The 13,626-nt window shown below is 56.7% G+C and overlaps 1 protein-coding gene across 2 annotated transcripts in view; it reads left to right on the top strand.

Moving 5' to 3' along the window:
- RALGDS (ral guanine nucleotide dissociation stimulator) overlaps positions 1-13,626 on the top strand; it is a 49,000-nt gene that overhangs the window by 6,866 nt on the left and 28,508 nt on the right. The window contains exon 1 of one of the 2 annotated variants that reach the window (XM_037798489.1): positions 1,222-1,365. The exons of the other annotated variant lie outside the window; for it this stretch is intronic. Within the exon in view, the coding sequence (XP_037654417.1) occupies positions 1,318-1,365 (48 nt within the window). The 5' untranslated portion in view covers positions 1,222-1,317. Of the gene's footprint in view, positions 1-1,221; positions 1,366-13,626 lie in introns of those variants that run through there. 2 annotated transcript variants of the gene reach the window in all.

Raw genomic sequence — 13,626 nt, forward strand, 5'->3', positions numbered from 1 at the left:
CTTGGCTCTGGGCAGAGTGGTAGGGGCAGGGTATGGCTGGGGTGGGTAAAACCTCTGGAATAGGAGACTGCAGTTCTGAGCCAGCTTTGAACTGACAAGCTGTGTGACCTTGGCAAGTCCCTTCTTGCTGACCTCAGTTTCCCCATCTGTGGCCCCATCTACCCCTCTGCCTGTGTGTTCATCATTCAGTGTATAAGCATTGCCCTGTGAATTATGCCACCTACTGGGACCTTGGAGTGAGAGGGCAGGAGGCCAGGACAGGTCAGCCTGTGCCCTTCCTCCCCTACTTGTCTGCTTTGATCTTGGTGGTCAAGCCCCAGGTACTCAGGTGGATGCAGATGGCATCCCAGTTAAGGCTTTGCAGATGGACACCTGGGTTTGAATCCCAGCTCCATGCTTATTACTGGGTGAACTAGAACAGGTGCTAAACCCCTCTGATCCTCCCTTGTTTCCCCAGCTATGAGAACAATATGAACCTCCAGGGTGTAGTTAGGATTCAAGGAAACTGGACCCCCTTAGTGGCTGCTTCAGTGTGGGCCCCGGTGCTGGGCACTGCAGAGAGCGGCTAAGCAGATGAGAGCTGCGTCCAGCCAGGGAGGGAGCAAAATGGTGGAGCCCCAGACACCAGGAAAGGACACATTTGGTGGAATGGGGGAGAGAGGGCAGGTGGGGGCCCGGACTGTGAGGCAGGTTGGACTTTGGAAAGGAGGGAGGGAGGGAATGAGGCTCAGTTGCTCTCAGAAGTTCTCTTTGGGGAGGGCCATGAGGGGCTGTCTGTTGGGGCCCCCCTGCCCCCTTCCAGGAGGGGTTTCTGGGTGCCCTCAGGGAGCCTGGGTTCTAGTGGGACCTGTACCATTTACTCATTGTGTGACCTTGGGCCATAGCCTCACGTCTCTGGGCCTCAGTCGCCCTGTCAGACAGGGAGGGAGGAAAAGGGTGTGTGTGTTTGGGGAGGGTGGGGGGTGGACGCTCTCTCCTGTGCCGGTCCGTCGTGCGTGCCCAGTCGCTGGCAGCTGTGTTCGATCTGCGGGGACTGCGGCGGGGTTCAGGCTAATTCGGCGCCCCGGGGTCGGGCGCCGCCAGAGGAGGGGGCGGGGCGGAGGCGGTGCAGACAATGGCCCCGCGGCCATGGCGGGTTTCCCCCCCGGGCGGGGGCGGGGCGCGGCAGGGGCCTTGCGGGGAGCTGCGGGCTTGGCGCCCAGCGGGGTCGGGCAGCTTCCCGCTGCCGGCCCTGCCCCCAGCGCTGGGCGCCAGGCCCTGGGAGGGGCGGGCGGCCGCGCAGCGGCGTTCTGCGTCCCCGAGGCACTGGTGCAGCCCATGCCTGTGTTCATGCTGGACGTCCCTGTGAGCGTGCAAGCGGATGAGGTGAGAGGGCACGGCTCAGGCCAGGGTCTCTGCAGCCCCAGCCCTGCAGAGACGAGGGGCAGGAGGCCACAGATGCGGGAAGGAACAAAAAGGGGGACGCAGTCCCCTCCACCTCGTTGCCGCTGACACTGAGGACACCCCCACCCTCTGCTCCTTTGGCAGCTTTGGTCTATTCTCCCTGTCCTGTGGGTGCATAATTAATGGCATGGAGACTGCTCAGTCCAACATAGCAGGATAAGAGAGGGAGAGGTCTGCCCTGGGCCTGGAGGCCACCCTTCTGGGTTGTGATCCAAAATTGGTTACCCTGGAAGGGGCACAGGGTCTCTTTTCAGATACCACCTGAGAATCCAGATGTGCACACCTGACTTGTGTGTACCAGATGGGAGCAGGGAGTGTATGGTCCTGTTCAGTTGCAACAAAGGACCTTTGGCCAGTGAGTGGCCCTGAGTCCCAGAACTTAGCTACCCCTCCCACCCGCACCCTCTTGGGACTCCACCTTGGCACTAGAGTGTCTGTTCCAGGAGACTGGGGGTGGGGAGTCAGGCCCTTACCTGAAACTGTCCAGCTCAAAAATAGGAGGGTGAGAATGTGTGTTGGGGAGAGGGGATTGTCAGGGGATTTTTGCCCCATCCCACCCCCACCTGGCTGGGCTGTGGCCTGAGGGAGAGGGGGAAAGCCCAGCTCCATCGTGATCATTGTGATCATCTCACCTAGAGGGCTGAGCCCTAGTGGGGTGGGCCAGTGCAAGGTCAGGAGGTGGTGACAGTCAGCATGCGGGAGGTCAGGATTGTCTAAGGGTCAAGGAGAAGAAAGAAGTCTGGCATCTGGGTTGGAATCTTGGCTTTGATGTTGACTTGTATGGCCCCAGGCAGGTAGGTTGCTTAACTCCTCCAAGACTGAGTTGCCTTATCTGTGGACTCCACTGGATGTAAAGGTGTGGAAATGTTCCTAAAGCACCTAGCATGGTTCTTGGCACAAGCAAGCCTTCAGCAGATGTTAGGAAATGTCTGTTGCCTGCCACCCTTCCCAACGGCAAATGGCCATTATGTGAAGTTGGGCAGCATTTACTGCCCATGGGGAGCTAGGGCACAAGGCAGGGAGGCAGAGGCACCTACTTGCCCTGAGTTAATGCCACAGGTGGGGAAATAGGGGCCAAGAGAAGTTGAGTAAATTGCTCAGCCCATATGGCAAGCCCCACCTGGATATTCTTCCTAAATGAGGCCAGGTTCCAGGCTCTTCCTCCCCCCACACAGGGTGCACTGACCTGGAGGTCACCTGGGGTTGCCCTTTTTGACTTTTGGTTGCTCAGGATTGCAGTTTAAGGTTGAGGTAGTCACTTGATCTGAAGCCCTGGATGGCCAGAGAGGCAACTGGAGCAGCTGTGAGTTCAGGCTGCAGTGGCTTCAGGAGGAAGAGAATAGGACAGGAGAGGAGGGGGCAGGCAAGCAGTATCCAGCCTACCCATCTGCCCTGCTCGGTCCCTTCTTCCCCCTCACAGCTGTTGCGATTCTGTGGGGTTTCAAGAGGAGTTTCCCTTCCCAGCTTTGTGAGACCAGGAAATCCCTGCACAGAGCACAAGCCTCCTCCTCTCAACTGCCCTGCCAGGAGCAGGCCCAGCGTGGGCACCGGGGAGTGGGGAGTGGGGCACAGAAGCAAGCATCCAGGCCATGAGGGGGCATGCTCATCTGGGGTCTGGAGCTCCTAGGGTGGCCTTCATTCTCTGGTAGACTTTCGCAGAGAGGGGGGTACACCAGGGACTTCTGGGCCTTCAGGACTGGGCTGTGCCTCTGCTGTTGTGTGAACTTGGAGTTGTGTGTGCATATTTTGGGAGTGTCTCCCTGCCTTTGGGTGACTGTGTTCATGTTTGAGCAACTTTGTGGCTGCGTGGGTGATTGTGTGACCACTGGAATGCATGCACCTGGACGGGACAAGCCCAACTGTGGCTGAGTGAGCACATGTGATAGGATGTGTACAGCTGTGTGTGGAGACACTCAGCTGGTGCCTGGGTGAGGGGGAGGACGTGTGTAATGAGGTGTGCAAGGGTGGGTGTTTGCACTTTGCATTTCTCAAAGCACCAGGTCCAAGCCTTGACCATGAGGAGGCCTGGGTGTTTGTGACCCTGCCCTTAATAGCTATGAGTGCTGGTTTTCTCATCTGTTAAATGGGTGAGGACAGAGGTATTGTGGTTTTGAAATACCTAGCACAGTGCCTGACACACATGGTCTCTTTGTTGCCCAGGCAGTGACATGAAGACCTATATCAGCTCCTATAGGGTCCCAGTAGAGGAAAGCATTTGTCATCCCCTTTTCAGGCATCACAGGCATGGGCAAGTGGAGGCAGGGAGGAGAGGCCCTTGAGCGCCAACTTTTCTGTAGGAGAAACCACAGAAGGAGCAAAGTCTAAGGGAGTTGGCAGAAGGACAGCAGGTGACAGGTGGATGAAACAAAGGCAGTGTCTCTGAAACCATCACTCAACCCCAGAGTCCTGGAAACCCAAGGCATTGCCTCCCGCCTGTCCTGGAGGAGTGTCTTTGCTGGAGAAGGACTGTGGGAAAGAGAGCAGTGGGCACGAGCCCTGTTGCCCCGCCCCGCCCCCAACAGCCATCTGGAGCCCCAGGCCCTTCCCAGAGGCCAGGTGGCTCAGGAGGTCCCCCTCTGAAAGGGTAACCCTGCTTTCCAGACCCTCAGCCCCTCAGGCAGGCGGCAGGCAGGTGGTGGCACCAGGGACACAGTGTTCCTCGCATGACAGGCTGCCTCCCACACAAGGACTCGTTTGTCCCCTTTCCCTGGTACCCTGGTGGGCACGGGGGCCTGGATTTGGCTTAATCCCTCCTCCCACCGCCAACTTCACCAAGGCCTGTGCTTTGGGGAGGGGTTTCTTGGCCCAGGCCAAACCATACTAGAGTCGGAGCAACCGCTACTTACCTGAGGAGCAGAGGCCAATTTCCAAAGAATTTTTTATTGGGCCTGGAACTTAGGAAGAGAAAAATCCCTGGATCAAACCAGAGCTGAACTGACAACCTACTTCCCCTCACGATATCCCAGGGCAGGCTGGCTTCTGGGAACCTCCAGGCCCCTGCTTCAAAGAAAAAGGGCTCCTGCTTCCCAGAAAGCCTGGCTCCCTTCCTGCCTCCCAACTTCCCCCTGCCTGGGCTTGCCTCCCACTATTATTCCCAGCCTTGCCCTCTGGAAAGCACTTTGATGGGAGGCAGGTTGGCAGAGGCGGCCTTGCCCTTCCCACGCCCTTCCTCCTTGCCATCTCTCAGGCTCTTCTCCAGCCTCCCCTCCTCCTCCAGGAAGCTTTCCTGGTGATCCTCCCCACAAGAAACACTTTGGCCTGAACTCCTGAATACTTTAGAGTCCAGGACCTTTGAAGCTAGAAGGAGACATCAGGACCATTGAGTTCATTTGTTCCTTCAAGTATTTATTAACTGCCTACTATGTGCCATCGATACATCCGGGAACAAAGTCCCTGCTCTTGAGGAGCTTATGTTCAAACACCCTACCCCTTCCAATTTTAAAAAGCAAGGCTTAGAACACCAGGGCTCTTTCCTCTGAGCCCCAGTACCACTCGTTTGATGGGGTGTGCACATGTGCCTGCGTGAGTGGTATATCTGTCCATCCCCCCCATTAGCAGTTATGGGAACTTACTGCATGCCAGGCATCATTCTGGACACTTGGGTGTGGAGGGGTGAACAGGACAGATGTGGCTGCTGCCCTCAGGGAGCTTGGAACCTCATTTTGGGGGGTGGGCATGGAACCATCCCACAGCAGATGAGTTATCTTATTAGTGTTTCTCCTTCAAGTCTTTACTCATGTGTTAACTTTCTCAGCTCGCCCATCTGATTTAAAATTTCAGCATGCCCACCTCTAGCGTACCCAATCCCTCTTACCCTATTCTATCTTCTTCTTCCACAGCATTCTCACCTTCAAATAGATATTTTATTTATTATACTACAGTAGCCGATGATTTTTATCCATTTTGTTCCCTGGCGTGTAACCAGCATTTGAACTGTATCTGGTATGTGGTAGGTGTTCAGTAAGCCCGTGTGGGCTGACTGTGAATGGTGTAGCTTGTGCCCCAAGGCCACGCTGGGGTCTGCGGACAGTGTAGGCTGCAAACTTTGTTACAATGACACAAGGAGAGAAATTAAAATTGTTTAGGTTTTATGGCAACTTGACATTGCTGTGACATTTTGATCGCCTTTTACGAAGGTATCAGTCTGCCCCAGAGAACCACTGGTTCTTCACCACAGAGAATATCCTCGGTTTCTTTGGGGTAATGTATTTTGAACACGTAGCATATAACAGGCCCTGTCCTAAGTGCTTCCCTTCCAATATTTCAGTTATTCCTTCAGCCTTTTTGAAGCAGATATCACCCCCATTTATGGGCCAGGAAACCAAGGCTCAGAAGGGAGAAGTAACCTGCCCACCTTTTGCCAGCCAGTAAGTGGCAGTCTAGGGATTTGAACCTGGACTCTACCCCTGGCCCCAGCACCCAGTTACTGCTCTAATCCTTACAGGTGGACATTGGGCTGCTTGCAGAGCCAAAAGTGGGGCCAGGCCCAGGGCAGGGAAGGAGCAGCCATCCTCAGTTGCCTATTGCCCTTCCCAGTGCTGGATCCTGCCAGAGCAGGGCCTGGATTTTCGGATCCTCAGCTTCTTGGCAACCCCGCAGGACTCTTTGGGCTGGTGAAAGGGGCCGGCAGGTGGGCAGTCGGTGTAGGGAAGCCCTGCGGTGGGTGAATCAGAGGCAGGAGAAGCTGACAGCTCAGCTTCTATCCTGCCCGCGGTGGAACCAAGCCTCAGTTGCCAAAATAAGCACGGCCCCTCTTTGCATTTCTCTCCCCCATGCTCCCCAAGCTGCCCACCTTCCCCACCCCTAGACAGGTGCTTCCTGTGGCTGTGCAGTTCCCTGGGGTCCCCGGCTCTCCCCAGCTAGCAGCAGTGGAATGGAAACTTTTCGCAAGTCACTTGGAAGCTCTGGGCCCTGGTCTGAACCAAGCACAACTGAGATAGTTGCCTACCCATCAAAGAGTGCTGTGAGGATAAACTCCTCCTCGACTCTTTTTTTTTTTGTGAAAAGCCAGGAGTTTGTGGACAGGAGCAGCTGGGAGCATGGGCCTCAAAGTCAGTCAAGGTTGGGAGTTCTGTTCTGTGTGCAAGTTTTGTCCTGTCTCTAAGCTTCTGTCTCTGAAATCACCTGCAAAACCTACCTCACAGGTTATGCTGATTAAATATCTACACTGGAACATGAGTGGATGGTAGAAATGCTGGTGGGTTGTTAACTGTGGCGTAGGCACCAGGCTGGGAGGCGGGGTGGTATCGAAGGGAGCCACACAGGACTGTGTACATACCGAGCCTTGGCAGTGACCCGCTGTGTGTGTGACCTCAGGTAAGTCTTTTGCCCTCTCTGGGCCTCAGTTTTCTCAGTTTTATAACAGCTAAGTACCAGGGCTTCATCTGCTTCTCAGATGTTGCTTGGAAAAGAGGTTTGTTCCCACCACAAGAGTGATGCATGCGGGGTGGGGCGGGAGTCAGGAGTGGCAGGTATTTGCAGTGCCCCCCCAGTCCCTGGGAGTCTCACAGTCAGAGCCAAGGAGGGGTGTGCCAGGCAGAGATGCACCCCAGACCTACACTTTTCCAGGCTCTATCAGCCATGGTGCCAGCCCCCGAGCTCTGGGAGCTGGGTCTGTCTTGTGCACGGTTGTAACACTGTCCCTGGTACAGAGCCAGGCACGTGGAAGGCTGGCAGTGACTGTGTTGAGTGACTTAACCACGGGCTTCAGGTTCCCAGAAACAAAGTGGGAGGAGAGCTGGGCTGTCTCCCCAGCAGGACCCAGAGTCGGGTCAGGAGGTGGCAGGAAAGAGGAGCCAAAGCCAGGACCACGGCCTTTCCTATCTGCTTCCTGCACAGGATGTCGTGCTGAGTAAACAGCTCTGCGTCCCAGTCACCACTCTGGCTCTGAGTCACAGCTCCTAGCGACAGCCACGCAGTGTTTACAAACAATGGGCCTCTCACGGGCCAGGACCTGTCCCCTGGGGGAGCCTGGAAAGGATGAGAGGACACAAAGCAGGCTTTCCAGATGCCTCACGAATGCCCCTCTGTACCCGGAAAGTTCTCGAGTCTGGGGCTGAGGGGAAGGTGGGTGCACGTCTCTGCTTATGCGTGTGTCCACGAGTCGGGTGTGGGCACGTCTGTGCTTGGTGTGGGGCTGGGCAGGTGTGTTTTTCCAGGGCCGAGCACTGTGGGAGAAGTGTGGGTCAGTGGAGCCTGTCTCGGGGCTGTTGTGAGCCCTCACAGGGGTTACACCCACGCACGGTAGGTGCAGAAGCAGTGGTTGTGCTCGTTTCCATCCTGAGTCCACCCAGCCCCACAAAGCGGCACAAGTGGTGGCGGGTACAGGTGGATCTCCCCTGGCCGTCCTCACACCCAGCCCCCAAAGCCCCGGCTGTTTGTGGCTGGTCTTCGTTCCAGGCGGTGACAGTGATGTGGTGCATCATGTGGTGACACCAGCCGGCATCGAACAAAGGCGCCTCTGCTCTCCCCCAGGGCTGGCGGGCGGCTGTGGGACCACCCGGGAGGAAGGAGGGGCGGATGCACCCCTGCTCCTCCCCTCCCTCCGGCCCCTCCTCCCTCCTGGCTCCCGCATTTCTGGGCTGCAGCTGGTCCTGCCCTGACAGCTTGTCTGTGACTCAGGCTGTGTGGCCCGGGAAGAAGTAGACCCGATTGGACCCTGAGGCTAGATCTTTACCAGCTGATCTCAGCTGGAGGTTGGACCAGGGGAGTGGGATTGTGGGGTTAACAGGTTCAGGAGGTTGAGGGGGGCATTAGAGGGGAACAGAGGAAACCTCTGAGGTTTGACACTTAGGAGCTGTGGAAGGAGATGTGGTGCCTTGCACAGGGCCTGGGACCTTGTAGGCATTCAGTAATTGTTGAATCAACGACGAGAAAGTACACCCACCCCACACAGGACAGGCAGCCTGGCTCCCTATTGATCCCCTCCCTGCTCCCACTCCTCTGCATTTCTTCCAAGGGTCTCTTCAAGTGCTCTCTCCACCCCTAAAACACCACTCCCCCGATGTGTTCACCTGCAGGAACCCCTTTCCCATCCCTTCTAACAGTCCCACCTTGCAGACAAGGAAATCGAAGGTCAGGAAAGGCCGAGGCCACCCCCCACCCACCCGTTTATTTAATCTAATGTCCCTAAAGCCTTGGGAGAACTCACCGTCAAATGCACAGTGGCAAACTGAACTGTGTCACAGCACTGTCTGCAACCACACCACCAGACAGCTGGCAGTGCAGTGGGGAGAAGACAAGGTTGCGGACGGGCCCAACACCCTAGGGTTATTGTTCACACAGGACCTGTCTCCCCACAGATCGCATGCCTAGGGGTTGGGGGGCCAGGGCTCAGGGAGGCCAAGCAGCTGAACTTCTTGAGGTCAGGGAAGGTGGGGACCAGAGGCTGGGATGTGCCTGCCGGGCCCTCTCGGGCACTCCCTTCTCCGGACCAGTGTTCCCTTGCAGCGTTCCACCATGTATTTGCTGCTTTTACGTTAACAAATATTTATGAGTTTTCTGCTGGGATCTGGTTGCAAGACCCACACTCTGAGTGCCAGGTAGACCCCAAGACCGCCATCTCGGGTACGGCACCAGGCCACAGTACTCCCGGGAAATGAGCAGTATCGGCTGACACTTATAGAGCGTCTATTACATGCCAGGCCCTGAGGCAGGCATGTTACCCCGTCACTGCCTCTACAGCTCAGGTAACGTGTGAGATGTTCAGAACTCACGTCTCCTGACTAGGGACCATTAGCCAGGCCCCGTGCTGAGTTTTTGTTGAATCCTCCAGTGCCCTTGTGCATTCTATAGACGAGGAAACTGAGGCCCAGAGGTGCCAAGTCACTGGCCCAAGGTCACCGAGTAAGTGGAGGAGTCAGGGTTTGAACCCTGGGCTGATTGCAGGGCCTGGTCTGCTCTGCTGTTTCTCGAAGGTTGGGTTTGGGTGTCATCTGTGTGGGAGGAGGCCAGGGACAAGACCTGACTCCCCTGAGGCTGGGCATGAGCAGGAAATACGCCGAGTGAATGGAGGGGGAGAGGCGTGGTTGGCAGGGGTTAACAGCAGAACAGTGTTGCTGTGTTATCTCCGTGGCTGGAGGAGACCACTCTGAGTGAGGACCTGAGTACTGAGAACACTGGGGAAGGGCCTGATTCTGAGCAGGGGATTCGCGGCACAGGTCCTGAGGCAGGAGCAAGCTTGACGTTGTTGGAGCAGCAGCATCGAGGCCACGGTGGCTGCAGGGGAATGAGCAGGGGGCGCATGGGCAGAGGTCAGGGCAGGGGGAGCCTCACGGAACAGATGAGGACTAGGGATTCTCTTCTGGGTGTGACAGAAGCCCTCGGAGGGATTTTAGTGGAGAAGAGACATGATCTGGCTGCTGGGGTAAGGGGGCACCAAGGAGGCAGTGAGGTAGCTGCTGCAGGGCCCGGCTGGAGCACACCTCCCCCAACCCCTCCAACCCCAACTGCCAGTGCTACTGTGGGCTTCCCCGGCTGACACTGTGGGTGTCCCGCGGCCTCTCCTGCCACACTGGGCTGGCGTGGTGTCAGCAGAGGGAGCCCACCCACACTCCCCTAGAGAACTCCCACCCCAGGGGGTTCCTCATTCGTATCCCTGGTATTCTTTCTTCCGTGAAAGAAACTCTGCAGGAGCCCAGTGGGTGAGAGTTCAAGGTCCAGAGCTCCAGGTGAAGATGTGGAGGGGCTGGAGGCTGGGAGAGATTTTAGTTTGGAAACGTCCCCTCCTCCTACCGGTATAACAGATCAGGAAACTGAGGCCCAGAGAGAGGAGGAACTCACAGGTCCCACAGAGGGACAGCACCAAGTAGGGACAGGAACCAGGCCTCGGCTCCCAGGCCCTGAGCTGCTTGCTCAGCTGGGTCTCTACACCCACAAAGCTGTCCGAAGAGGATGTGAAACACTCAGAGAGGCAGGGCAAGGGCAGTGAGCGAGGGGCTGGCGGGGTTCCACATCAGGGCGGGATGCTGAACCAAGACCACTTCTGCCAGGGCCCGGGGGCCTGATGTGCCTGCAGGGCAGCTGCGTAGCCCTTGCTGTCCTCCCCTCCTCCCTGCCTCTGCCACCCTGCCCACCCAGCCTGCTGCCCTCCACGCATAGCCAGGACCTGGATGTCCACCCGGCCGGGATCCCAGGAGGGGAAGGAAGCAGCCTTTCAGCCTCTCAGCCTCTGACTTTGCCTTGGGATTTCTGGGCTTTGGGATCTTGGCTCTGGACTCTGCTAGGAGAGTCTGTGGTCTTTGCAGAGCTACTGGACAGACACAGGTCCTGGATTGCCCCTGTAGATCTTGGGAAAGGCCCTGCTCTTTCCAGGCCTTGGTGTTTTCCATTTGTAAAATCTGTGTGTTGGACTCGGTCAGTGGCTTCCCATGTTGGTCTGCAACAAAATGAGAAAAACAGGGACGAAGTAGGGAGTTTTATTCAAGTTAGATGTATTAATTTAATCACTGCCCTTTTCTCTGATGATGTTCTCCCTAGTTATTTTTGGTGGGTTCTTTTCTGAAATTATGGTAATGGTAGTTGGTGGTTTGTTTTTTTTTTACCTGACTTACTTGGCAAAATAAAAAATTGGCAACCCGAGGTTGGTGTCCCTGGTTTAAAACGAAACCCTGTGTCTGGGTGCCAGGGCCTAGAAGGGCTCTGAAATCCTGCTACCCGAGTTTCTGAAGTTGAGGCCCACAGGTGGTCAGAGAAGGCTTCTGGAAAGAGATGGTGGCTCAGAGCAAGTGGGGATCTCCTACTTTCCTCCCACAGCTCCTGGCGGGCCTCACACCCCGCCTCGTGGCTCGCCAGCCTCGGCCTCTCCCTACCCAGCCATTCAAGTAGCCCTGTGTTTAAGCAGCCCTGTTCTATGCTGTCACTCGCACCAGCTTGCCCTGCCAACTATGTGATAATTCCTGGGCCCCCATGTGGGGGGTGGGGATGGGGCTTGGGGTGTTGGAGGAGAGAGCCGGACCCACCCGGCTGGAGTGGGTCTGAGCTAGAGTTGCTGGCCCAGCTCAGGACAGAGCTCCATCCACTCATCTGTGGCTGGCCCGTGGCCTGCTCCGAGCGGGAATTCCTAGCACTGCCCGTCATGGGAGTGTAATGACAGCCATGCAGGTGACACTTGGCCTAGGCACTCGGGTGCTTGACTCCACTCAGACAGGTAGACAGGCAGGCAGGCAGAGGGCTTCCTGCAGACCTGTCTCCCCCGCCTGGCTCCTGCCCCACCATGGCCCGGGAAGCAGGCTTGGCGCCAGGCAGGCCTGCTGTGTCCAGGGGGAGGAAGGGCTGGGTGTTGTTGGCCTGTGTCTCTCTGGTGACCACCAGGCAATTGGCAGTCGCCCACCGCGTCACTCTCCGAAGCCCTACACCTTTGCCGGCACCGGCTACAGAGGTGAGTTTCCAGGGCAACTGGTGCCTTTGCCAGGGAGAGGCTGGGTGGGTCAGGGCTGCTTCCCTGTCGGAACTGGTTGAAGGAGTTTGGCTGGAAGCTGCCAGGGGGAGTCTCCGTCTGCCATTCCAGGTGTGAGAGCGGAGGCTGAGCGTGCCTGAGTTCCCACTCCTGGCCAACATCTCTACCTGTCCCCAAGCCTGGGCAGGTCGGTGGGGGACAGCTGTGGGCTGCCAGAGCCCCACCCATTCAGGTGGGACTGCTCTGATCCTCTGATCACAAGAGACTTTTGTGTATTGTTTTATAATATCCTCTCCTTGAGAATTCTCAGAGCCAGGTGTTGTTGTTATCATCATCATGAGATTGCTATTCCCATCTTGCTGATGGAGAAACTACGGCTCAGGGAGGTAAACTGAGGCTAGGAAAGGGCAAAACAGGGACTCAAACCCTAATCTAGACTCCAAATCTTGAAAGAGAGAGAGAGAACATTTCCCAAATCTATGGTAAGGAATGGCCCCTTAGGGCCAGCTCATCCCAGATCCCTCCGCTCTGTGATGGTTTTCAGCTGGCACTTCCCTGAATGTTTAAGAGGAGCTCGGGCTGGCAGCTGGCTGACCACCCACCAGTGACGGGGAGATAAGCGGGGAGAGCCAGGGGTCCCTCGGGATGCTGGGCCCTCGAGGTGTGATGGAAGCTTTTCAGGCAGGGACTGGGGAGGGGGGGGGTGTCTCCCACCCAGCACAGCTGTGGGACATTGCTGCCTCCGCGTCAGCCACAGCTGAGGCTGTGAGGCCTGCTGGTTCATCGTACCCTCCTTCCCATGGACGCAGCTCTTGTATCCTCAGCCTCAGCCACTGACAGAGAGGCCGTCAGTGCCCAGAGCTCCTACCACCAGCCTGGCCTCTGCTGGGGACAGGTCCTGTGTCTCCATCTCTTCCACCTCTGTTTCTCTTTCTCACCGTTTCCATGTCTGTTACTCTTTGCTTTGCAGTCTCCATATCTACTTCAGTCTGTTTTCATCCCCTTCTGCTTCTCTTCCTCTCTCCTTCGGCTCTGTCCCATTTTGAATTGGTGGTCCTGGGGGTGTTGGTGATGGCTTGGGGGTGTCGGGCAATGAGCACCCTGGGAGTGGGTGACAGATATCAGAGCAGCCCCCAGGACCTGCTATGTGGGCAGCATTTATCATTATGAAACCTGGGCTGCCTGTTTGCTCCTCTGAGTGCTTTCACCTACACATCCTGAGGGTTAGAGAGCTAGGGGTTGTGACCACTTTTACAGCGCAGGACAGCCAGGCCCTGTGGGGAGTTCACAGCCAGGCTGGGAACCCTAGGAGGAACCATCGTCCTGGGCCATTGCCACCACTGCAGGCTTTGGTGCATTTCATTCTGGTTGTTCTGGGACAGTAACACCTTGTGAGGTCAGGGATTTGGGATGCACGATGATGTCACATTCCTGCACCCAGTGTGATCCCCTAGAGCTCTGTGTGCTTCATTGTCCGCCTTCTGACCAAATCTTAGATCAGCCTCCAGCCTGTGGGGAAATCCCTCTTCTCCCTGCCTCCCCCACCTCCTCCCAGAGGAGGAGGCCACCGGGGGTTCCCAGCAACCCACTGTGCCAGGAACTCTTACCCTCAGCCCAGGTACGTCATCTCCCGCCAAGGTGTGTGCTCTCCCGCCTGCAGAGGGCCACCCCAGAACCCAGGTAGGCCAGTAAGGGTGACATCTGTTTTGGGAAATGACCAGGGAGCCTAGCCAGGCCACACCCTCTCCAAATCCTCCCTGGGCTTTAAATATAGACCACAATAGACA

The sequence above is a fragment of the Choloepus didactylus genome, chromosome 10, assembly GCF_015220235.1.
Source record: "Choloepus didactylus isolate mChoDid1 chromosome 10, mChoDid1.pri, whole genome shotgun sequence".
Taxonomy (NCBI): domain Eukaryota; kingdom Metazoa; phylum Chordata; class Mammalia; order Pilosa; family Megalonychidae; genus Choloepus; species Choloepus didactylus.